At 43.5% G+C, this 25704-nt stretch overlaps 2 protein-coding genes across 3 annotated transcripts in view; one reads left to right on the top strand and one right to left on the bottom strand.

Annotated features, from left to right (window-relative positions):
• The window catches only part of EMC9 (ER membrane protein complex subunit 9), a 32294-nt gene extending 30594 nt beyond the window's left edge, over positions 1-1700 (top strand). For both annotated transcript variants that reach the window (XM_068242490.1, XM_068242499.1), the window contains exon 6: positions 1294-1700. In XM_068242490.1, coding sequence (XP_068098591.1) covers positions 1294-1474 — 181 coding nt within the window. In that variant the 3' untranslated portion in view covers positions 1475-1700. The remainder of the gene's footprint in view (positions 1-1293) is intronic.
• Positions 1688-18320, bottom strand: PSME1 (proteasome activator subunit 1). The gene is made up of 11 exons (XM_068242480.1): positions 18204-18320; positions 15520-15552; positions 12210-12272; positions 11355-11456; positions 10180-10225; positions 7459-7556; positions 7235-7303; positions 7081-7148; positions 6948-7002; positions 4807-4893; positions 1688-1940 (listed from the first exon to the last, which is right to left on the bottom strand). The coding sequence occupies exons 1-11, from the start codon at positions 18240-18242 to the stop codon at positions 1860-1862; spliced, it is 741 nt and encodes a 246-aa protein (XP_068098581.1). The 5' UTR covers positions 18243-18320; the 3' UTR covers positions 1688-1859.
• Between the last annotated feature and the right edge of the window lie 7384 nt (positions 18321-25704).

Here is a 25704-nt window from a genome sequence, read left to right as displayed (position 1 = left end):
GCGGGGAGCGGTGCTATGGAGGAGGTGGGGGAGCGGCGAGGGTGTCACTTCAGAGGTAAACAGCCTGCTGCGTGTCGCTAGCAAGGTGTTTGATTTATAGGGGACAGCAGAGCGCAGGGGGGAGACAGTATAGCAACAGAGGCTGGGCATTTTATGCAGATCCAGCCTCTGTGTGCTAATTGGATTCTTAGAACCCACCCCGGGTTCTCTTTAAAGTGGACCTTTTATTCTGTTTACTTTGCCTTCTGGGCAACTAAGCAAACAGGGCATTTTTAGGTAGAACACAGGAACTTTACATAATAAATAAATTCTGCAGGGGCTTCTCCACCTGTATGCGCAGTGTAAGGGCCTGTTCACACCTGAGCGGGAATCGCACGATTCTCGCTCACGGCAAATAGCTGTTCTGCAAGAACCGCTACACAATGTAGCGAGTGGCAGTGTTCTCACTACCACGGCTGCGGTTAGCGATAACCGTAACCGCGCTGCATGCAGTGGTTTGCCGGCGACGAGCACTCCGCGATCGTGATTAGCGTGCATAGCACGCTAATTGCGATCGCTCCAAAACCGCCGCAGTGTCCAGTGATTTTTTTTTTCCGTGCTAATCGCGGGAAAATCACTCCTGCAATTTTAAGTGTGAACGTTCCCTTAGTGCTGCTGAAATGGACTAAGATTCTGAACTGATCCCATCCCCTCATTTAAACAGTACACTCAGTTAGCCCATCTACTCGCACATGCCATATCTGACATGGCTGAGGTGCAAGCATGGGTCTTTGGACTGTATATGTTGCGTTGCAACTAGTGATGGTAGTTACAAATACGTAGCTACTTGCAGTCGAACTTTAAATCAGATCGTGCTGCCTGCGGCAGAGGGGAAGTTAACTTACCTATAGTGGATGCAGTCCACGTAACTCCACTACTTACGGGTTTGAAGAAGTAGTGGAGGTAACTAGACCGCATCGGCAATAGGCAGCAGCATAGGTAAGATACCCCCCCACTCCGCCGCAGGCAGCACAATCTAATTTAATATTGATTACGAGTAGCAACATACCCATAACTACCATCACTAGTTGCAACACATAATGTATGTGTTGCAACTAGTGATGGTAGTTATGGGTACTGGGCACTGTGCTCATACAATCCATAGACTTGTGCTTGCACCTCAACCGTGACCATTTTTTCGTCACTGTGATCCTATTTTTTTTTTTTAGGCTGCGTAATGGGTATGGTGGGAAAGTACCGTAAAACATTAATACCCACTTCCCTAATTCACCAGATTTCCTAATTTGCCTGCAGGATAATGTGGGGTCATTGGGAGGAAACCCAGCGTATTACAAGACAACTTCTACAGGCTAAAGCTTGTCAAAGATTAATCGACTTTGATAATCACCTGGATGACATCAGAGCTGACTGGACCAATCAAGAGCTGAATGTAGAAATAGCAAAGTTGTCTGCAGCAGCTAATGGCAGTCTGTGACAGCAGGAGTAAGCTGTAAAGCAAGAGCCTTCATTTTCTTCTTCTTTCTTATTACCAGGAACTGCTTTGTATGTATATATTTATATGTATATAGTTATTGATTCATCCTTCCTTTATTTAGCAAAGTTATAAATAAAGAAGCATGTCTACATTCTAAAAATGTAATTACTGGGACACTATTCAATACCGGCAACAAATAATAAAATACAAACATTTCCAAAACAAATACATTTTATTTCAAGTGCTTCATTGCAGCCATAGCTGGGAATGGGACTATTACAGCAGAGAGAGTGTGATTATACACCCTATCCAGAGATGTGAGCTATCACCGAGAATATGGCTGCTGTGACATAAGCCAGTAAGAAGTGCAGTCAGAGAGCTTTGCTTAGTAAACAAGACGTTTAGTGTCTCCACGTGGTCTTCTGATCTTGTTGTAATTCTTTTCCACTATATCGTATAAAGTGGCCTAAGGAGGCAAAATAATTTTTATAGTCATTTGTTAGTAAATAAATAAAAAAAAACCTCAATATTAAAGTGCAGCTAGCAATGGCAACTTTCCTATTCCTCACACTTCAGGTTTCAGTAAGAGCTTTAATTCAGGTTCTATGTATGTGATTGAAAAATAAAATGCTATCTATAAATCAATTTAATCACAGTGTAAGCCACAGGTATTTGACTCCAGTCCTCAAGGGCCATATCCATACCAGTGTTTAGGATGGACGGAGCCTGAGAAATGTATTCTACTTGAGGAACCACACCTTTCCTTAACCAGTTCCATCAGTTAATTTCAGCTGTGCCAAAAATGTGAGGACCGCAGCCCTGCTAGTTGCAGTCTCCTCTATACCCCTCCTGCCTGAGAATATCCGGGACTCTGGCAGTGATGCATTTAATGCCATGGGGAGGAGAGCAAATTATATTTCTGCCACAGCCAGACATCCCTAGTGACTGCCATATTCTCCATTGACTGCCAGTCATTAGGGGGTGTAGCTATGGTGAGGAGCTCAGTCAGCTCCACCCTCCATTAAAGTGGACCTGAACTCTTGCACAGGGCAGAAGGAAAACAGTAGTGCATCCTGTGTGTTTTTAGAGAGAAGAGCCTGTATAATTCCCCCTTATCTGTAAGTAATTACAAGTGTAATTTGAGCTCTCAGCTGTGTCAGCACAGAAATTGGCAGACACAGCTAGTATGTAAACACCGGATGTTAACCCTTTCTCCACTTCCATGAGACCAGGAAGTAGATACACTGCAGATTTATTGCAGGAGTTCTGTAAACTAACAAGAAAAAATATTTTTCTTGAAAGGTTATGCTGTTGCTTATCTGTCAGAGCAGAGAGGAAGTTCTGAGTTCAGGTCCACTTTAGTGCTGGAAACAAGGCGATTTACATCCTTAGACAAGTAAAGTATGTAGGAGGATAATCCAGTTCCTAAATTGATTGGCTATGTCCTTAGTAGGTTCTGAGACCCAATAATCAAGTTATCTAAAAGTAATCAATTTTTGCCTTCGGGACCTATCTGGACACCATGGAAGGCTAAAGCTGGCCATACACTAGAAGATTGGGGAAATAATCTCTCGAATACTGATCATTTCCATGGTTTACACCTTGTACCATCCAATATTAGATCAGATCCCAGCAGAAATCTATTGAAGTTGCCCCCACTGGGTATCACTAGATCGGTACCAATCAGTAATATCACATGACTGGAGATGGCGACAGCTGGCCTGTGGAAGCAGCATAAAAACAATCTTGGTCACCATATTACACATCAAATCCCTTCCAGACTCTGCCCAATTATGTCTGCAGATTGGGGGTTATGCCTAATTACGTTTGCAGATTAAAGGAGGACTCTGCCTTCTTATGCTTGGGAATTTATGGGAGTGTCCCTTTCATTCCTAATCATAAGGAGCAGTGTGAGGGGTGCAGCAGAATGAGGAGTGCTGAGGAGCAGAGAGAGGGTGGTGGGGAGCAGGTTGAGGGTTACAGCAGAGTATGGAGTGATGGGGAGTAGTGAGAGGTGCAGTAGGATGAGGGATGGATGGTGGGGTGCAGCAAAGTGAGGGATGGTGGGAAGTACTAGAGTGAGGGGTGCAGCAGCAAGGGTTTGCGGGGAGCAGAGTGAGGGGTGCTGGGAGTAAGAGATTGCAGGGACCAGAGTAGTGAGGGGTGCGGCAGAGTTTGGCGTGATGGGGAGTAGAGTGAGGAGTGCAGCAGTGTGAGGGATGGTGAGGAGCGGAATGGGGGTGCAGCAAAGTGAAGGATGGTGGGGAGCAGAGTGAGAGGTTATGGGGAGCAAAGTGAGGGGTGCTAGCAGGGTGGGGCGCAGTAGAGTAAGGGATGCTGAAGAATGAGGGGTTCTGGGGAGCAGAGTGAAGGGTGCACCAAAGTGAGGGGTGGTGGGGAGCAGAGTGTAGGGTGCACCAGAGTGAAGGATGATGGAGTGGTGGGGAGTAGAGTGAAGGGTACAGCAGAATGAGATATGGTGAGTAGAGAGGGGTGCAGCAGAGTGAATGGTGCTGAGAGCAGAGTGTGGGGCTGTGGGGAGCAGAGTGAGGGGTGCAGCAGTAAGAGGTTGCAGGAAGCAGTAGAGTGAGTGGTGGTGGGGAGCAGACAAAAGGTGCCAGAATGAGGTGTGGTAGGGAGCAGAGTGAGGAGTGCAGCAGATTGAATGAGGGGTAAATGAAGCAGTAGAATTAGGGATGGTAGGAAGCCGTGAAAAGTTGCAGGCCGCAGAATAAGGGGTGCTGGGAGCAGAGTGAGAGCATGGGGAAGGGAGAGATGCAACAGGCAGAAATTGTGCACTTATTGAGGATGTGGTGGAAGCGCAGGCAGACCGTGAGGGCTGGCCTGGTGCAGAGAACGCTGGCACTATTAGCTTAGCTCTGCATTCATACACTCTTGCCTTTTAACAATAAACAATTGTGAGTTTTTATAGACATGGCTCACTATTAAACCATGTCTGAATGGTGCTAGTGTCCAGGCTATTGTTTTTGCCACAAAAACTGATGTTAGCAAATTTTCAACTTCGGAAGAAAATATTCCTCATCCAATCCAAAATGCCTGCAGCTCAACCTCCCAGGAGAATCCCATTTAAAATGTAACTAGCAGCAGAATACAGAGCTAGGCCTGCAGCACTCCATGTTGCTTTTATATCACTGCAGACTTCCCATTCATTCTTAGATGTCTTTCCTATGGTGTCACCCTTCACTCAGTGATAGTATGCTAATTATTTTTTTTATAAGCGCTGATGTTACTCGTAGAAGAATAAACTGATATTAGTAGATTGGTACAGAGTCTGTCAGTGAGAAATGAAACCCCTCCCCTTTTCTACTTACATAGGAGTTCCTTATTTCCAGAATTGCAATTTTGAGCTCACAGTATTGTGATTCATCCAGCTGATGAACTAGAGCACGGTAATCCCCCTAGGAAAGATACATGAAAGTAAACATAAAAAAAAGCAAAGTGCCCAATTGGAAAAAACTTAGTGTGTCTTCATTAAAGTGCACCTGAAGTGAGACGGATATGAATGCTGCCATATTTATTTCTTTGTAAACAGTACCAGGTGCCTGGGAATAGTATTTAACGAGTTTAGCAGCAGCAGGGAGAGCCATCAATCGCATAAACAATATGTACCCCAACGGAAAGTGAATAAGTGGAGGCTGTTGCCAATACAAATAAGTGTGCAGCAATTCACATCACATCATAGCAATACTTTTCTATCTTTAATCCTCCTGCACGCCTCATGTTTTTAAACAAGTTGTATAAGTAGATATTGGGACGAGCGACGAACACGTCTCAACCTCCTGCACTGTATAAATGTGTATGTAATGTGTGCATTTATACATTACTTGTCCCGTGTCGCGGTGTCCGTCCGTCTTCTGAATACAATGCTCTTCTGTTAGCCCCATTTTCGCTGCCGGCGCATGTGTGACGTCACACCACGCCGGCAGTGTGTCTGCAGCTATAGAAGACCATTGGATTCAAAAGACACATACATTAGAGCAATGGCATCGAGGCAGCGGATGTGGCAGGCTCGGCCAATTACCGAGAGATTTCATGCTGATATTGATTGGGATTAGGCCTGTGGTGTATGGGCAGCCACAGATCTCTCTTTAATCAGATTCGGTTAGAGAGAGAGGTTTGACTCTTGCTTGAATCTGCTCATTATCGCTAGATGTATGGCCAGTTTCACACTGCATATTGGCGGTAGCGGTGTGTTCTAGGGTCTGCACTGTACAAAAGCAGGTCTTTAAGGGATTACTGCGTTAGTACAGGTTAATCCCAGTCTGGCAGCAAGCCAAGCAGGAAGTGGCGCTCAATTCCTGTGGCTGAATCGATTATGTGAGCAGAAGCATTTCTAAAATACACAACATGTAAAACTTGCGGCGGTCATTTTAAAAAACATGCGTTGCCATAGACTTGCGTGATTTCTGGTTCACCGCAGGGGCCGCACGGCGCAGAGCATCGCACGCCATGTGAACTACCCCATACACTTTCATTGTCCTAGCGTTAGGCTGCGCCAGTATGAAAGGCCCCTTATTGTGTGGTCAGCATAAATCTAAAGCCTACCTTACGCTATTACGTTTATAATAGACCAATTGTCAATTCAATAGAAATACTGAATTGAATGAAATCTATCAATACTATGGCACTACTATGGAAATGCGGCTCCTTCCTATGCTGGGGGGGAGTGGCACACAATTGTTGGCCACATAGCACTGTACTACACTGAGCAGTACAAATCTAGCAGTAATGACATTTGGGTCTACATTCCCTCAGAAGTTTACTGGAACGTGATCAGGTAACTGGAGAGCACAGTAGTCAGCTATGTAAACAACTGATGTCAGGAAGATATTGTTCCGGAAGAGCCCACTACTTACAGCTGAATTACCTGATGTAGTAATAATTGAATGGTGTATGGAAGCTGTAAGTAGTAGGCATCCTGAAAGCTGCCATTGCTGACCTCGTCCAGTGGCTGGATAGTGTACTGGTTAAAGGCTCTGCCTCTGTTTAGCAAGCCAGCACCTGTTCAGTGAGGAGACCTTGGGCAAGACTTTTTTACCACAGGGTAATGCAATGGCAATGGGGCCCAGCACACGGCTTCGCGTTATGCCAGAAGTGCCTGATCTGCCGCCAAGCTGCCACAAAGTCAACAGCGCCTTACCGTTGGACTTCACAGCAACACAATGGTAGCAATGTGAGTCAATAGGCAACACAGGAATTTTAAACATGTTGGCAGTGGCGGTGTGGTGTGCATGCGCGGAATGACAGGAATACGACGGAGAATCCCAGCAGAAATTACATCAATAAGTGGGGGCGGCGCTATGCATATGACCCTGTCGGTGCACTCTGCCGTATGACATTTTGTGTGCTGCAGTGCGAACGGTGGGGCATCGCATAAATTGGATCATCTTAAAAAAAAATTCTACCTTAACTGATAGCTAACACAGTACAATACTGCTAACAATATTCTTACCACATGGGGACTTTTTGCGGCTTTGGCAACTGCATCACCTCGATCAGAGAGATACCTAAGTGATAAAATCATTCAGAGTGGTAAGATTGGATCATGCAGAGAAGGAAACCCTGTGGAGAAATACGACACTCACTTTGATATCTGTGTCTGAATGGTGTCTAGCCTGGTCTTAAGACTTGTCATCAGTTCAAACACTTTCTCCTGTAGGATGGAAGAGGCTAGTGTAGTCATCACAAAATGTACAAGGTCTCTACATGGTGCAGCAGCAGCAGGGTCACATGACTCACCTGAATTGCAACTCCAAAGTTATTCCCGTCCTCAATCTGAGGAATCTGAAGCTGCAGCCAAAGGGAAACCTGAGAAGGACAAGAAATACACCGTCTCCAAGTGCTGCGCTCATCACTTTCCCTTTCTCATTTTTAGCTACACATTCTCCCATCCACCAAACCACAGCTTCCAGTCATCTTTCATACATTCCCTGCTCCTCTATCCTTCGTAGGTCTTTACTCACTGTGTTCAGATTTTCCTTCAGCTCTCGGATCTCTTGCTTGGCTTTTCTTTGTAAACTTGTGATTTTCTCATTGGAATCAATGGGGCCACAAGGTGGACCTGTAGATAAATGTATAACTTGATAATCACTTTTTAGGCCTTTACAGAGGACATCACACCAGAATGATTTCCACCACACAGTGGTCTTGATTAATTGAAGTTATCCCAACCTGGAGATCACTAGTGAAGAAAAGTGATCCTACAAACCTGTCCTTGATTGCTTAAAAACCAGTGATGCTCAAATCCGAACTTTGGGTGAATCGGATAGTTGCTATCCAGATATCACCCAGTAAACCTGTGCGGGGTGGGCGGGGGAGTCAATCTTACCTCTCTGACGTCTTCTTCGTCCATCCCTTGGTGCCTCCTACGATGCGTTCCACGCGCGTCACGTGAGTACAAACACTTCCTCCTTCAACCCGGAAGGAGGAAGTGTTTGTAATCACGTGACCATCGCTTGGACCGCATCGTGGGAGGGGCCGAGGGACAGACGAAGAAGACGTCAGACAGGTAAGCTTGACCCCCTCCCCCGCCCAGGTATCTGGGTGAAATCCAGATAGCAACTATCCGGATTCACCCAAAGTTCGGATTTGAGCATCACTGTTAAAAACTGCATGCTATTATGTGGCACCACCCTTCACCTAAACCTATTAAACAAATTGGAAAAATCCCTTGCTGTGGGTGTGCACACATGATTACAGTCTTCCAAGTAGTTCACAAACATTTCAGCAATCATTAGTATGGCGACCCACAAGAGGATTACCTCCCACAGAATTAGCAAACCCAATGCAAAAATTCAGGCCAGGTTTGCCCAATACTATTTCCAACGATCTTCAGCCCCGGAGAAGTGTTAGAATGGCAGAAATGAAACTGTCCCCATTGAAAATGAACAGGTAAATCTTTTTTGGCGGTTGGTGGCTCCACCCACTTTTTCCAACTTTCTAACCGCAGTCACCCTGTGGTCAAGTGTGTGAGATTTGTGGACTCTACCATTAATACTGTAACATATACGATCATTTAACATTTCAAAAGCTCTTGTGTTCCTTCCAAATCCTGATATGGTCCAACTGGACAATGCCCTAAAAAGTACAGTAAAAAATGTGTATACATTTTATTAGTTTAACCACTTCACCACTGAGGGGTTTTACCCCCTGACCACCAGAGCAATTTTCTCCTTTTAGCGCTCCTTCCATTCATTCGTCTATAACTTTATTATTACTTATCCCAATGAAATGAACTATATCTTGTTTTTTTCGCCACCAATTAGGCTTTCTTTAGGTGGGACATTATGCCAAGAATTATTTTATTCTAAATGTGTTTTAATGGGGAAATAGGAAAAAATGTGGGAAAAAATTATTATTTTTCAGTTTTCGGCCATTATAGTTTTTAAATAAAGCATGCTACTGTAATTAAAACCCATGAAATGTATTAACCCATTTGTCCCGGTTATAAAACCATTTAAATTATGTCCCTATCACAATGTTTGGCGACAATATTTTATTTGGAAATAAAGGTGCATTTTTTTCAGTTTTGCATCCATCCCTAATTACAAGCCCGCAGTTTATAAAGTAACAGTGTTATACCCTCTTGACATAAATATTTAAAAAGTTCAGTCCCTAAGGTAACTATTTGTTTTTTTTTTTTTTTTTTAATTACAAAAAAAAAAAAAAAAATTGGGGAGTGTGGGAGGTAATGAGTTAATTTATTGTGTAAATGTAATGTTTGTATATGTAAAATGCTTTTAGGGTGTAGTTTACTATTTGGCCACAAGATGGCCACAGAGTGTTTGTTTACATGCGACCTGTAAGCGTCCGGAAGGACGCTTACAGGAAGCAGTAGGAGGCTAGGAGACTCGCAATGATCTCGCTGTTTCTGAAAGAAGCAGCAGATCATTGCGGGGGCTTAGATCAACGAACGGGAATGGATTTTCCCGTTCATTGATCTCCGGGCGAGCGGGCGGCGGCATGCACGAGCGGCGGTAGCGCGGACAGCGGCGGTAGCGCGGAAGGTACGGATTTCTCCGTCCCTGGTTTTTTTAGGAGGGAAAAAAGGGGCGGAGAAATCCGTACGCGTGGGGGTAAAGTGGTTAAAATCTGAGTATATGTGTTAGTGTGTTACACGTCCGTGAGATGGCAATAGAGGGGTCTTTGTTGATCCCCCACAACTCCAAATAGATTATACAGAGTGGGTTGTAACTATCCTCCAGGTTCTCGTACAATGCCACACATGAACAATCAACCATTATTAGTGGGATATAGTTCTCATAGGGGCGGTAAATCGATGCAGAATCCCCACTATGAGTGATATATATGGAAGGTTAAAGGACATCCGAGTTGAATATAAACTGGTGAGATAAACAATTGTATCTTTCCTCTTTCTCCCAAAAAAATACCTTTTTTTTGTATATCCCACGGTTTTATTTTATACTTCTATCTAGTTTTTACTGTCTCATTGTCTCTAATCTATTACACCTTCATTGAAGAATACCAGAGGTCAAATCTATGAACTACTGACCCTTTTTATCTCTTTCCTGCTTTTGGCAGCCATTTACTGACAGGAAAACGTTTTTACTCTCAAGTGGCAGAATAATTGTGCAATTAGCGAAGGATAATGTCATTTACACAAGACCTTTTGCATATTATAGAAAATGATCAAACTATAATAATAAAATGGTTAAAGTTTTCACCTTTCTCTTCGTCGTCATCTTTCTTTTTCTCATCTTTCTCTTTCTTCTAAATTTTTAAAGCAAAATAATTTATTAAAATTTGCTTATATAGCAGTAACATACACTTGATTTATTCTACTTTGATTTTCTGTAAGCTAATAATAACAAATATTAATATAAAAATAGGGTTCCAAGCTCGCTACCTCCTTGTGATGGGACCTAGGTAACAAAGTATGAAACTGACTATTGGTCTGAAATTTGTTAGGGACTTTGATGCCCCAAGCCACTATGGAAGCCCTGAAGGCCTCACAGGAACCCTGAACATGATGGCCAAGGTGAAGCGAAGACTATGTGGAGTTGCTGGTGTCCCATCAGAAGCCTCCTTCGGTGGCAGAACAAGGAATGTTGTCTAGATCTGGAACATACTAGAGCATTGCTGCTCTGCGGTGAAAGTTTAATTTCAAAGGCTGAGGGAGGGAACCTCCACAGAACATTTGTGTGCCTGGAAGCTATAGCTGTCAGCCGCACCACCAGGATCGGGTACTGAAGGCTAATAACCTACACGCCTTAAAGGATACCAGAGCTCAAATGAATATGAGAAACGGGGGGGTTGCAGGCATGTATGGTGAGCTGTCCTGATGCTCACCGCTACCCCCGTTCTCCATTCTGCCCCATCCACTGCCTCTGAATGCCCTCCAGTCACCCTCTTCCAGTGGTCTGGGTCGGGCATCACTGCACCTGCACTGGCCTGGCTGCGCACGTCCTACAGCACACAACCGTGAGCGTTTTGCGCATGATGTCATATGCGCATGCATAGAGCACTGCTGGCCACGGTCTTGCTGCAAGACACGTGCAGCCAGGCGGATGATCAGGAATGCTCAGTTTTATGATAGTAACTATGAGAGGACTGATCCCCAGCCAAGAAACAAAGCATTTCTCAAAAACAACTTAGCAGGAAAGTGTTACCATTATCAGTGTAAAGTAGAGATCATACGCCAAAGCAGCATTCCAAGCAGATAAATAATCCAATGTCTAATCTACTAGTAAAATAGAAAGATTTCTTCTGAATCTGATCGAACTGCTATGTAACTAAATGGTAAAGAAACATTTGTGTACAATCCTACTACTGTATCAGGGGATGGAGTGCATTTTTCAGTCTGCTATTAATGAAGTATATAGTGAATCCCTTGCCTTACCTCTTTTTCCTTTGCCTTCTCTTTTTCTTTCTCTGGGTCTGGTATTGGTATATCTAGCTCAGCTCGCAGTGTAGTCAAATCAGAAACATTCAGTTCTGGAGACTAAAGAAACAAAACATTCAAATGAAAACACCAATAAGATGAGATTCTGAAGATCTATCCCGTCTGACTGTAGATCACAGTTCACAAACACAAGGCACCCAGGCCAAATGCGGCCCTGCTAGCCATCATGAATGAGCTACGGATGAATTCCGAATGGATACCCATCGGCTGCCTTTAATGCATCCCACGTTGTGTTCCAATTTGCGGTCACGTGACTACCACGCTTCCTCCTTCAACTCATTCGGAATTCATCCGGAGCTAATCCCTGCTAGCCATATTATATGGCCATTGAGAGCTTCAAATAAGCATCATTGCAAGCAGTAAAAGAACAGCGCACTGCCTTCCCATCCAGAGGAGCACAACGGTGACAGTGTCTGCTCTTTATCTTCCTGGCAGCCAAACGCTCTATGCTGCATACCCCCTTTTCCCGATCATGTGACATGCCTTTAGGAGCCTGAGGCATGCAGCATAGCGCATGTGGCTGTCAGAAAGACCAGAGGAGACCCAAAGCAGCACTGAAACAGGTAAATATTAAACTGCTCCACTGCGCTACTCTACAGAAGGGTAGGAGCAGGCCCCCACAGTCGCTATAGTTACGCCACTTAATCTTAGCCCAATATAATCATTACTCACTCAGCTTAGCCACATACCATCTTATTGTAACCAAAACGATCATATACTTCCAGACCTCTATAGAACGGACATACATTAGTTAGGTATACACATATTAGATACAGTTTGCACACAACTTACACAGAGAAGCTTGTCCAGCTCAGAAATCTTCTGGGGAATTCCCACAGATATCAGTTCATTAGCCTAGGAACAACATAAAAAGAAAACATTTTTACTAATAGTTTTACTAATTACTTTTGTCCTAGAAAATAAACCAAAAGCCGTGACCCTCAGATTAGTCAACCTCAACAGCCCCCCATTCAGAGCACAAATTGAAGAGTGGTGGTGGATGCAGAGCAAGCTAATATAAGAATGTCTACCTCTCCTTGCTCTGGCTTCCGCATTCTCCCTGCAGCTCCTGAATTGGCCACTAGAGCTTCATGCTCACTGTCCTGAGACCACAGTGTGCCTGGAGCTCTAGTGGCCAGTTCAGAAGTAGCCGGATAGTCGCCTGGATGCAAGCTGGAGCAAGGACAGGTAGATATGCATTTTACGGCAAGCACCAACTCTGCACAGGGGGACACACTGTTAGTATATCAACAATGGATAAGCTGACCCACCCACTTTACACTCAAAATTTGGGTGTCAAAAAGTTGGCTTATCTGCAGTGATATACGGTATCTTATTATGCTGAGGATTGAATATCTTTTATAACAAATTACAGCTTGTTTTTAAAAAATAGCAAATTGTAACAGAGGTGATATGCAGTATGTATAGTCATTAAGAAGAGAATCCTATGAGGTTTCATTGAACTTGGCATTCAAAAGAAATAATATCTTCAAATCATACTATTTGGAAAACCGTCTTTGAAGGTACCAGTAGCAGAAGTTTTAAACGCACTCTCTAGTCAGCTGACCAAATCATTAATTTGAAAGAGTCAGCAGATAAGAGAATTATTTGCATTACAGTTTTGTAATGTTAGGAACAAAATTACAGTATTGGCAAGATCCACAGGCAAATGTATATATTTAAAGTGAGTTAGTGACAAAGCACCCTCATGTATTTTACCATATATATCAGTGGGAACATTAGAGAAAACACCTACCCTGCTCTCTGTTACATTCTTCACTGCTCAGCCTGCCTGTTATCAGCCCTGATGCAATCCCTGACCGAGCGAGCATTCAGTCTGGCTTTGCACAGGAATCATTATAGCAGAGCCAGAAGGGGGCAGGCTTGGGCTTGAAAAGACATCAGAGAAGACAGACTCAGCTAAAATGATTCCTGAGCAAAGCCAGACTGAATGCTCAGTTGGGGATTGTATCAGGGCTGATAAACAAGCAGGCTGAGCAGTGAAGGATAAAACAGAGCAGGGTAGGTGTTTTCTCTAATGTTCCCACTGATATATATGGTAAAATACAGGAGGGTGCTTCGCCTCTGGTTCACTTTAAGTGTACTTGAGGTACTGCGGCAGGGAAGGGGGGCAAATAGGACACAGAGGCAAGTCTTCCCCCACCCCACTCTCTACCCCGGCAGCCCCCCCCCCCCCCCCCATCACCCCCAAAAATTGGTGATTACTATTGTTGCTAATCTCGACGGGAAAGGAGGAGAGGTATTACCTGTTCAAAACGCCCTCTGGGAGCGTTCATGTAGGCTTCCCCAGCTCTCTCCCTGGCCTCTGCCCCGCCTCCCTGCACACTGAGCAGCTCTCGTTCCAACGTCGTGACCCCAGAGGTCACAAAAATGAAAGTAACCCACTGCAGGCTACAGGAGCAGCGGAGATGGCGGCTACCTGATCCACCCAGCCCCCCGGATCAGGTAGCATTGCTTTTTTTTTATTTTAATCCCCACCTCTGGTTCCATTTAAATAGGCAACGTAGTGAGATATAGTAGAATGTAAGTGGTTAAATTATTCAGGATACCCACTTTTATGTTAATGCCCTGGTTTCAGCATCAGAAATACTTCCTGTGTCTATATATTGATATGTAACCCTGCCCTCCCAGTAATGTTGAGCCTAGGCTGTTAATTATGATGAATTTTCCACCCACAGCATTCTGGGAGACCAAGTATTATTTCTACTGGTTTCAGAACACAGAGTAAACAAACATTCTGCAGTGATGCACCTGCCAACAGGCTAGTTTCAAAGCAGGCACAGAAGGAATGCAAAAGAATGGGAAAGTCGAGCTGAACGTTATCCACGAGTTGTGTTGCATACAGTGAAGCATAGTCAATAAAAACTATGCTTCCCTGTCACTGTTAACATGCAAAGTTTGCGGTAACGCACTGCATGCATTGTGTTGTGATGCCACACACTGTTATACCGCAACCCACCCATCGCATAGGTAGCAAATTGTAGTGTGGAAAGCCACGTTACAATGCGGTCATTACACCACACCGCAATGCACCACTGCGAATGTAGCGTTAGCTATTAATAAGTACTGCTTTAAAAAAAATTAAAATTAAAAAAAAAAACAGTTTTTTTCTACCTACCCAACACAGCAAAATCAGTTTCAATAGATTAAAAGCCCATACACACGTCGGATTTTTCTGAACGACGGGTCGTTTGAACGTCCCGTCGTTCAGACGTCAAATCCGACGTGTGTACAGACTATCGTTCGCGTGATAAGACTGGTTTCAGGAAACCAGTCTTATCACGCGAACGATAGTCTGTACACACGTCGGATGTGACGTGCGAACGACGGGACGTTCAAACGGCCCGTCGTTCAGAAAAATCCGACGTGTGTATGGGCCTTTAGGCAGAAATCTATTGAATACCAATTAAACTGCAAGTGCTATACTTTTCTATTCAGTGCAAAGCTACAATAGAAGCCATTGACCTATAGCCTTGTGATGTGTCAGTGACAGTCAGGGCTGTGGAGTCAGAGTTGGAGTCGGAGCAATTTTGGGTACCTGGAGTCAGAGTTGGAGGTTTCATAAACTGAGGAGTTGGATGATTTTTGTACCAAATCCACAGCCAAGTCAAGGAGTCGGAGCCATTTTGGGTACCTAGAGTGGGAGTCGGAGGTTTTATAAACTGAGGAGTCGAAGTTGGAGTCGGATGATTTTTGTACCCACTCCACAGCCCTGGTGATAATTGACCCTGAATTGTCACATGAGGGTTTACGGTATGTTCCAATCCGTGTGGGTGACAATCTCCACACGTGTGTACACAAGTGTGAATGCTATTATTATTAAAGACTGCTTTTAAAACTGTGTGCGGTTTTTAAAATGTTTACAAATGTGTATAATGTGAAAGAGCCTTGAATGACTATGTAATCCTGCTTGTGAATCATTCCTATTTTAGTGGCTTCTTGCATTGCCTGCATGCATTCTCCATTTTTGTTACAAAAACCTGTCATTTACGAACATCTGAATGAGCACAAATCTTTCTGGTTATTAGCATGATTACGGAATTCCCACTAAACCAAAGCTCTAAATGTCACATTTACTTACCTCCTTATTAAACTGATTCTGGAATACTTTGACCTGTAAAATAAATAAATATGAATATACATTAATGCCTATGTACATCATTCAGGATGCATGTTTAAGATCACACTATTTCTAGGTGTTCATGACAGCCAAGAGAAGACGTTTTGGTTTATTTTATCACATAGAGTTATGGACTGTGTGGCCCAGTGATGCAATATGTGCACAGTGCTGGCGTAGGCCACTCTGTCAATCCTTTAAGTTAGTCAGGGAGACGAAAATTGAATTAGTACACCACCAAGCCCACAGTAGTTACATGCACTGTGGGACACCTTATATACACACTCCAACCTGAATAATGGCAAATACCTTCTGTTTTAAAGAAGGCAAACTTCTGCTTCACGTAGCATTTTAGTAAGAGGGCTTTTCAGTCTCTTTTAGCCCCTTACATCCTCCTAGGAGTTCTGGTTCACCATGAGCTTGCTGTGCAGTCTGGGTGTTTCCTAAACCATGCCATGAACTGATGAGGACTAACCAGCCAAAAACAGTCTGTATGTTGGATTATTGTGGCCCTATACAACTAACAAGTTAGCACATCATTGCATTCCAGCAGTTCTGGAGGTGTGTTTAGCTTTCAGGGACAACATAAGATGATTTGCATATTCAGCAGTGATGCATCGTGGGAGACATCATATGCTCACGCCAACCTGAATTATTGCAAATATCTTCTGTTTTAAGAAGGCAAACTTCTGCTTTGCAAAACCAAAGAATGACTCTGGCGAGACAGCAGGAAGCATGGACAGAGCAGAAGAACAGAAACACTGCACATGCGCGGCACAAAAAAAAATTTGGTTCAAAGGTCACCGACTTAATTCGCAGCCAGTACCAGAGCGATTTATATGAAGACACTGCCTCACAGGATAGAACAGACACCTAGGTAACTGCCTGCAACTATGCAAACACCTAGGTACGGCATCTGTTTCCCCCCATTTGTCACCTCTGTATTCCCTTAAGAGTGCATACACACAAATTTTGATTGGACAATCACTGGCCAATTTTACCACCTCCCTGTAGTATGAGTGCCAAACGTTTTTTTGAATACTATAAACAGATTGTGTAGGTAAGCTCTCATACAACATAAGAGGTAAAATTGCCCAATCAAAATTGGACGTGTATGGACCTTAGGTTTACAGTGGGACGTTGTGTTTTGATGCAACGTTAAAGTTGACACGCAAAAAAAAAAAGTTGGTACAGTAAACCATACAGGCAATGAAAAGTATGCTTTCCTTTACCTGGTAATGTGTGCGTTTAGAGGTAACGCACTGCAGCAGTGCCTTACCATAACGCTACTGTGACGCTCACGTCGGACTGTGAATGTCCCATAGGCTTATCACTGCAGTGCGGTAAGCTGCGCTAAACTTTATAATGCAGCTCCGCAATGTCCCACTGTGAACGTAGCGTGTGTGTGTGTGTGTGTGTGTATATATACTTACCTGGGGCTTCTTGCAGCCCCTTAGAGTCTGTCTTTCCACGTCCCTCAAGCAAGCAGTGGCGATCCCCACAAGGCTGGCCGGTCGTGGCCAGTCAGAGGCTACTGTGCCTGTGCGGCCCTGAGCAGCATGCACCCTTGTCATGCTGCCGTTGCCGGCAACATTCACGAATGTGCAATATGGGAAGATCTCTACTGCGCATGCGCAGAACGCTCCCGGAGATGGTAGTGCGGGTCAGTGTGCACACAGCTCAGGGCAAGGCATGCGCAGTAGCCTCTGACTGCCCAGCTTTGCGAGGGTTGCCGCTACTTGTGCGGAAGGACATTGTGGGCAGAAAATGACTCCTAGAGCTGCAAAAAGCCAAAGATCTCCCACTGAATCTCCCCCAGACCACACAATATTTCCAACATGCCCAATCATCACTTCACCTGACAACCTGAAAGCGACCGTATTGGCAGGGAAAACTCATATACAGTGTATGTATGGCCTTCAAATGATCCAATACCTATCATGTGTGATTTTTGTGTAGTTGCTGGTCATCCTACACTCTAAATAACAGTAAGCACTATCCTTGCACCAGATGTCTGTAACGAAACTCAATCCTCAGAGTGTATTGTCATTTAATCCATGCAAATCTTTCTATGGAGTTACTCGTCAAGTTAAATTTCAGCTCATATTTCTGAATTTCCTTTGCTTTATGCACCAACACACGTCGTGTATTACACCTGTGAGAGAGCTCAGGAGGATGAATAGCTTTGGATTCATGCACTGAGACCTTTTACACCAGTGAGAAAGCTGGATGAGTGTGCATTTGTGCATTGCACTGTGAGGGAACTTGTCACCCAAAGTGAAAGTACAGGCCTCACCCGAATTACATTGCTCAATTCATAATCTGCTTTGTCTGTCATTCAGTGTGCAGATTAATAAAGTTATTTCCAATGTCACGCTCTGTAGCTATAAAAAGTAATCAACTTTATGTACAGTAATTCATTACACACATATGAACTTTTTCACCAGGATGTAATGGAATACTTTATATTTTGCGGCTCTGGTACACATTTTGTTCTGATCATTAGTGTTTTGGGCAGGAAAGATTTCTGAAGTATATTTATGTATTAAAATGGCCTCTGTAGATGGATCACAAAGAACTCATCTAATAGGACACACGCGGGGAGACTGCACTAGTTATGGCTCTAGCAGCCCATCTGCCCTTCTTACCTTCTCTGTAGCTGCTGGTGGGATCTGGAAATCTGCCATAGCTGCAGAGATCGGAGACGAGAGCTTCTCTACTGTCTATCTGCCCGGATGATACAGACGTTTCAGCCTGCAAGGGAAAGTGAAAGTAACAAGAAGGGACTTTACAGAGGGGGAGGAGCCCGGGGCAGGGAGGGGGACTGACTGCTGCAGGAAGGTAAACAGTAGGGGCTGCACAAACCACCGAGCATCCAGAAGTCAACAAGGAAAGTACATTGTGTACCTAAATATGCATAGCTCCCAACTGTCCCTCTTTCGGAGGGACAGTCCCTCTTTGGGAGCCCTTTCCCTCTTTCCTCCTCATTTGTCCCTCTTTCGGGACTTTGTCCCTCTTTCTATGTATATATATATATTTATCTACTAAAAAAATGTGTTTGATTGACTCTAAACTTTATTCCCATCCTTTAAATTGATATATTATTAATTTTAATATGTTAATATGATGGAAAATTAGCCAGGATAGAAAGGACCAGTGTGGTTTGAATTATAAAACAACATATTTTTGTTATGAAATCTTTATGGTATGCGTGACTAGGGTTGTGCCAGAGGCGTGATCAGGGGTGTGGCTTAAGTGTCCCTCTTTCTCATCTCAAAAAGTTGGGAGATATGAATATGCTTGTCTAAAAAAGTAAAAGTACTGTACTGTCAATACTGTTCTAAAACACAAGGAGGCAACATGGCACTGGCAGCCAGATCAATAAATCATGGCAACCCATAACAATATCTAGAGTTTTGACACCTAAAAAGGATACCTGAAGGCAAAATGAAAATAAATCTATATATATAAATTACAAGTGTCCCTGCATCCGTCCCTGTGTCAGTGTTTTTGCGCTACTGCGCATGTCAAGCACTGACAGCCGTTGGGACAGGACGCAGGGTGGGACGTGTGTGTGCGCACGTGGCGGGCGGGTGTGCGCGCGCTTTGGTGACAGACCTAGAGCCCGTTTTTAAACGGGCTTAGGTCACTAGTACATAATAAAATTGAATACTTACCTCAGTAGTGGGAATTCTCAGGGTTGTCCAAAAGTTTCCCCCATCCTCCTCAAACCAGCGCTAGGAGGACCCTCCAAACAACCAGGGCTTGACGCGTATGTTCTCCCGGCCGCACAGCGCAGTAGCAAGAATGGCCTGTGCATATGCAGTAGCAGGGAGCTGCTCCTGCATGGAGGAAAAAGTCGTGCACGAGTGGCTCCATGCTACTGCGCAGGCTTGTACTATGTTTGTACATGTATGGAAGCGCGGCAAGCATCGTTGGTGTGGGTAAGGATTGTCTCTGGATACTTGCCTAACATTTTCCTTTTTTTTACCTCACAGGTTTGCTATAACACACTTTTAGTAATGGTTGCCTTAAAATGTTCTTTGTCATTTTAAAATGAATGTCAACTGAAATGATAAAAGAACAACAAAGAGCAGATATTCACCTATGGAGAGGGAAAACTCTGGGTTTTAGAGAGCCTTTTAGAGAGCCTTCCCGTTCCTCTCATGGTCCCCTCCTTCCAGCGCGGTCACCCCCATTTGCAATATTCGACTGATAGGTCAAATACTGCTCTGTGTCGCTGTGGGAGGCTTCAGATGGGCAGCATTCTACTGTGCCTGTGCGAGCGCGCTCTCATGCATGTCCAATATGGAGCCGCCCGTCTTCAGGAGCACTCGGGCTCCCAAAGACTTCAGAAGCCTCCTGTGGCAGAAGATCGGACTGAGGTGACAGCGCTAGAACAATGGGACCGTGAGAGGAATGGTAAGGAATTTATACCGATGTGAGGCTATAGCCAAACTGGTACAATACCAGATAAAGTGGGTCAGACTCACGAAATGCATTGTTACAGCATTGCGCCAACATAATACATTGTGCCAACATAAATCCAAATCAATACATTTGACTTACATTTGTCTTTGAGAGGTAAGTGTAATTCTTACCTCTTTACTTTAAATATTGTTATCTGTGAGCCTCCCGTATAGCTTTACCATCAGAGATGTGTATGGCAAGGTAACATTTGATGAAGTTATTGTGAGAGGATAAGTGAGTTTTTAAAGGACACATTAAGTGAGATGCTGCCATATTTATTTCCTTTTAAACAATACCAGTTTCCTGGCAGTCCTGCTGATCTTTCTGGTATCAGTAGTGTCTGAATCACCCACCTGGAACAAGCACGTGGCAAATGCAGTCAGACTTCAGTCAGAAACATCTGCTCTGCATGCTTGCTCAGGGTCTGTGGCTTAATTTATTAGAGGCAGGGCATTAGCATTATAGCCAGGCAATCTGCATTGTTTAATTGGAAATAAATATGTTAGCTTCCATATCTATCTCACTTCAGGTGTGCTTTAAGAAGGCAAAACCAGCGTTGAAGACAAACCATGTGTTCGAAGGTCATCAATAGCAGTCACTGAGGAAAACCATATTATTTGGTCAGAAACTTGATACATTCTTTGTTTCTATTTAAAGGAACACTATCGATTAACATGTTTTTTAACCGGGGATTGAGATAATTCCTGAAGTGCTGGTAAATAATGATGTATACATTTTATTTGCTTATCTCTTTTGTTTACTGTAACAAATTCCTTTCACTTTGAACTGACAGCAAGTCTGCTTTAATCTGAGGGCAGAATAAGCCATGAGGGGAGGGGGAATTCCCTCACAGTGCATCTCTTAATCATGTGTGTGTGAGAGAAAGTCCCATGTCCTGTGTCTCTGCCTGAATTGTCTGAAGAAAGCAGAGGAAATGTAACTTGCTATAAACATTTGTAATTGTCTGTGACACGACAGCATTTTATGCTTTTTTTTTTTTTTTGCTTTCCGAGAAAAATACTCTGTCGCTGATATGCAAAAAACAACACTGGCTGTGTATTGAAGCAGACACCCCTTTTGAGAATGACTTGTCCCAATAGAGCTAAATCCTACACATAATGAATTAAAGCTTTTGCCTCTGATATTTAACATGAAAAGTAGGAAAATGTTTACACAGCTACTTAGACATTATTTGCACATTGTCATTTAGAACACTTGGTTTGATAATGTTCCTTTAATATTCAAAATTTGGCAACACCTAGATATCCAGAAATCATGGAAGTCGTGCAGTACACAATACTGCATATGGTCATGCAAAATAATCACACTTGAGGGCAATAGTTTCAAAGAAAATGCCAAATCATTGCTTTCTTTAGAGGTGCTTTGTGGTTACAGGGGGGAGGAACAAAGACAAATTAAAAGGCAGGGCTGTTTTTAGGCATAGGTTAGCAGGCCTGCATCTGTAGTGAGAGACTATGACAGGCTGGTTTGGGGAAGAGGGCCCGCCCCCCTGCATGTGTGTATAGGAGGAGGAGAGAGTAGCACACCTTGCTGAATACATTTCACAGCTTTTAGCCTGCTGACCACCAGGAAGTCCTGACAATCGACCCACTACCATTAGGGAGTCCTGCTGATCCCCCCACTATCACCAAGGAAATGTAAAAGCTGTCACACACTTCTTATATCAGTCTCAAGCTCTCACTGCCCATCAATCTGTAGCTGTCCCTGGTCATGCACTACCAGTTACTTCATTGTCACCCACCAGTTGTCACTTGTCACTTGTTTTCTGTCAATGTTCATCACACACAAGCTGTCACTGCTCATCACCCATTACCTGTCGCTGCTCTTTAACTCCTAGCTGTCACTGTTAATCACTCACTATCTGTCACTTTTTGTTACCATCAGCCATATGTCACTACTCGACTTCCACTGGCTGCCTGTACAGTATGTATAGCACCACTGCAAGAGCTGGGTGCACAGAAGATGCCGATAGTAAATATATTGGTCATTTAAAGTACCAATTCTTTACTATAGACAGTGTTTGGGTGAGTACTTCAGGTACTTCAGGGTACTTCAGGTTCCTCTCACATTTTAAAATCTATTGGAAGAAGGCTTTTATGAAAAGGGTCCCTAGAACATGGTGTTTGTTCCTTACCTGTAGGTGACCTTTCTGGATTAATCCAGTCACTGAAGAGAAGCTCTAGTGGAATCTCCCTGAAAAGTCAGTGGGTGATTCATCCAACCTATCATTTCAGTACTGCAATGGTAGAGTAATCCTTTCATATTATGTCTCAGAACTAGTTGATATCAGAAATACATAGAAATTGTGATGTTTTCAAGCCTTAATTACCACAAACTCAGCCACTAGCAATGGATATTTCTGAATACAGTAAGGTCAAATTTAACTCGCCTCTATGCCAGGGGTGTTAGTCATGTTATTTCTATTAAAACAGTTATATCTGTAATTTGCCATACTTAAACTTTTGTATACACATTTCCTTGAAAAACAATACTGTACATATGAATTAACAAGAAAATGCTGTCTTATGTCACAACACGTCTGCTGGATGGTAGACAACCCAACCAGCTCAGAGGGATGGGAGAAGTAATCAAGTTGCTGCAGCAGGCAATAGCAGTGTTAGGGAGTTTAGCCCAAGGACTCCTTACTGAATAGATGCTATGGATCCAGTTTTCTCCGAGAGATGCTTTTCTGTTCCTGGGGTTCTCATTGTGCATTGCTTAGTTACATAACATTACTATATGAGAAGGTAGTAGCAGTAGAGTATTGTACCATGTTAGCCATCAGTAAAGAGGGCCATGTCATACTGGTTCTCACCTACAACCCACACCTGGAAATGTTAAGAAAGTTTTCAAAAGAACTTCTTCCCATTTTATGCAAAGATCACAGACAGAGAGAGATATTCCCTGAACCTCCCCTCTTGGCATACTGACAGCCACCCAATCTTAAACAGATTATTGTCAGGAGTTTGTTGAAAAGGCCAGAACAGAATGTGCCATCCCCCCTCAGAAAACGCCTGAGGCATGCAGACAGATCTACTTTACCAACAGGCAGGGCTGTGGAGTCGGTACAAAAATCCACCGACTCCGACTCCTCAGTTTAGGATTCCACCGACTCCTCGACTCTTCTAATTTGCATATTACAATCTTGTTGATTGAAAGTATGTAACATGAAATTCGTCTCTTAACTGCCAACGCTTAGGAATTTTAAAAGATAACTGAAGTGAGAAGGATATGGATAATATTGCCATATTTATTCCCTTAAGTCATAGACTAAAACTAGTCCTTGGTAAGAGTACTTGTAAAAGGTACAGACCGGAACAAAGAACATCTATCAGGCCCTAGGCAATGTAACTGTGGGTACATGTAAGAATGATGTGCAGGTATTCTGCAGGGGAATAAGGAGATTCTTCCTCTATTACACATTCTTCATGCACAATCTGAACCAGGTTTATGGGTGATAGACAACACCTCTGTGTTCAATGTGCACAACATTCTCAGCGGATTCCCTGCAGCTCTGTGGGGAGTGCATATGTAGAGTATAGTACTACTGTGTAACAAAGTAAACCTGAGACAGATGAAGTTAAAGTTTTATACATACCTGGGGCTTCCTCCAGCCCCCTTCAGGCTAATCAGTCCCTCGCTGTCCTCCTCCGCCACCTGGATCTTCTGCTATGAGTCCAGGTACTTGAGCCAGTGTGGCGTAGTGCGCATGCACACACTCCGCCGCCAGGAGCGTACTACACCTGCGCAGCACTATTGCGCAGGTGCAGAACGTTCCTGGCTGTGGAAGCGGCACGTGGCCGGACTGCAGTGACTGGCTGAATTACCAGGACTCATAGCAGAAGATCCAGGTGGTGGAGGAGGACAGCGAGGGACTGATTAGCCTGAAGGGGGCTGGAAGAAGCCCCAGGTATGTATAAAACTTTTCTTTTCATCCTTCCCAGGTACCATTTAATTCGTAGTCACCAAACCAAATTTTAACAACATATCAAATTATTTGATTTCATGAGCAAAGAGAGTGCATACATTTGCATAAATCAGAATCAGCGCAGAATTATTTCCATCTCATTGACCATCTCTATTAGTGACACGGCTACACATCAGGCTTTATTCTTACAGCATAGATGTTATTTAGTATATATAAGAGATTCCTGTGTACACATCATATATACAGTCACAATCAGATGTGTATATCTGACTTTAAAAATACGGGGACTGCTTTATTGAAGCAGCACAAGTAACTAATTTTGATTGGTTTATTTCATTTTTGTGGACTAAGCACAGCTATTACTGTATGTATAAATTATTTATGATGACTATTATCTGAGAAATAGAACATTTTATCATATTTTCTATTTTAATTACAGTTTAAATTCATTAGGAGTCGGAGTCGGTGCATTGTTTCCCGACTCCGACTCTAGGCACCCAAAATTGCCCCGACTCCGACTCCACAGCCCTGCCGACAGGATACCAATACCAGGTACACAACAGGAATACCAAATACTTTTTCTGTGATTCCACAAATCTGGTAAATCTGATGTGTGCAATATGCCCCAAAGGAATTTAGATGGAAGAAACTGGACAAACTCTACATGAGCATATGAACCAGCACAGATTCATCATTAACAGCAATAAAAGACAATAATAATTATACTGATCTCCCAATGCTTACATCTGTGGGGACACAGTTTAAGCCATCTTCTCGTTACTGTATTAATAGGTGGCTTCAAGTCACATATAGAACCACAAACAAGAGAGACAAAATGTATGCATTGGTACAGCAACTAGCATTCCCCTTTTAATCTAAAGACCTCTGAGGAAGTGGCCTAGGTGTCGGGCTGTATCTTCCTGATGATTCATATATATAGCCAGAGCAATCTTTGGACAGCCTTCATGATCCTACACAATGGTGGAATTTAGTTTTTAAACTTTCACTGACAATTCCAGATACTGGCCTCTGACTAATGTTGGTTTGAATCTAAAGTGGTACCTAGGCAGGATCCACAAGTAACTAGGAGTGGCCAACATCCCATAGACCCTGTTTCCCCACCCATACTCATGGTCATGACTTAGCAGGTTCCCAATGATCCAGAGCTGGTGGAAGTCATCACTATGGTGATCATGGCTACATTCCATTCCTTCATATGTATCATTGGTGTAAACACACTTGTGCTGATAATAAGTTTGAAATAATCAACCTTGGGGGACCATCTGTGAACGGTTGTATCTATATACTGTGAAGATGCCCACTTTAAAAGAGCACCATTATTTTTATATTTAAGGAAGCCATTATTGATAAATTCCTCTTGGAAATAGTAGTCATGTGGTAGTCATGTGACCCATTAGTCATTGACCCTTTGATCCCTCCAGAAAGAGTGGAGCTGGAAGCAGAGTGGATGTTCCCAGCTAGAGAGCCACTCCTGTTCTCCAGCTACTTTGTATGCTGCTGACAGATTAGCTCTGTGTGGCCAGCATTGCAGCTGATGTAGATTCCTATCATTATGACTCTTTGCTGTAGCTGCAGTGCTGGCCACAAATAGTTATTCCCTTACCAACACAGGGAGGAGAATGGCTGGGTCAGGTGATCTGTGCTGATTAGGAACGACTGGTTTGTGGCTCTTCACATCTCCCCTTTACTCCCTCATTGTGTGATAATGG

Source organism: Hyperolius riggenbachi, chromosome 1 (assembly GCF_040937935.1).
Source record: "Hyperolius riggenbachi isolate aHypRig1 chromosome 1, aHypRig1.pri, whole genome shotgun sequence".
Taxonomy (NCBI): domain Eukaryota; kingdom Metazoa; phylum Chordata; class Amphibia; order Anura; family Hyperoliidae; genus Hyperolius; species Hyperolius riggenbachi.
This window is presented reverse-complemented; position numbering and strand designations above follow the sequence as displayed.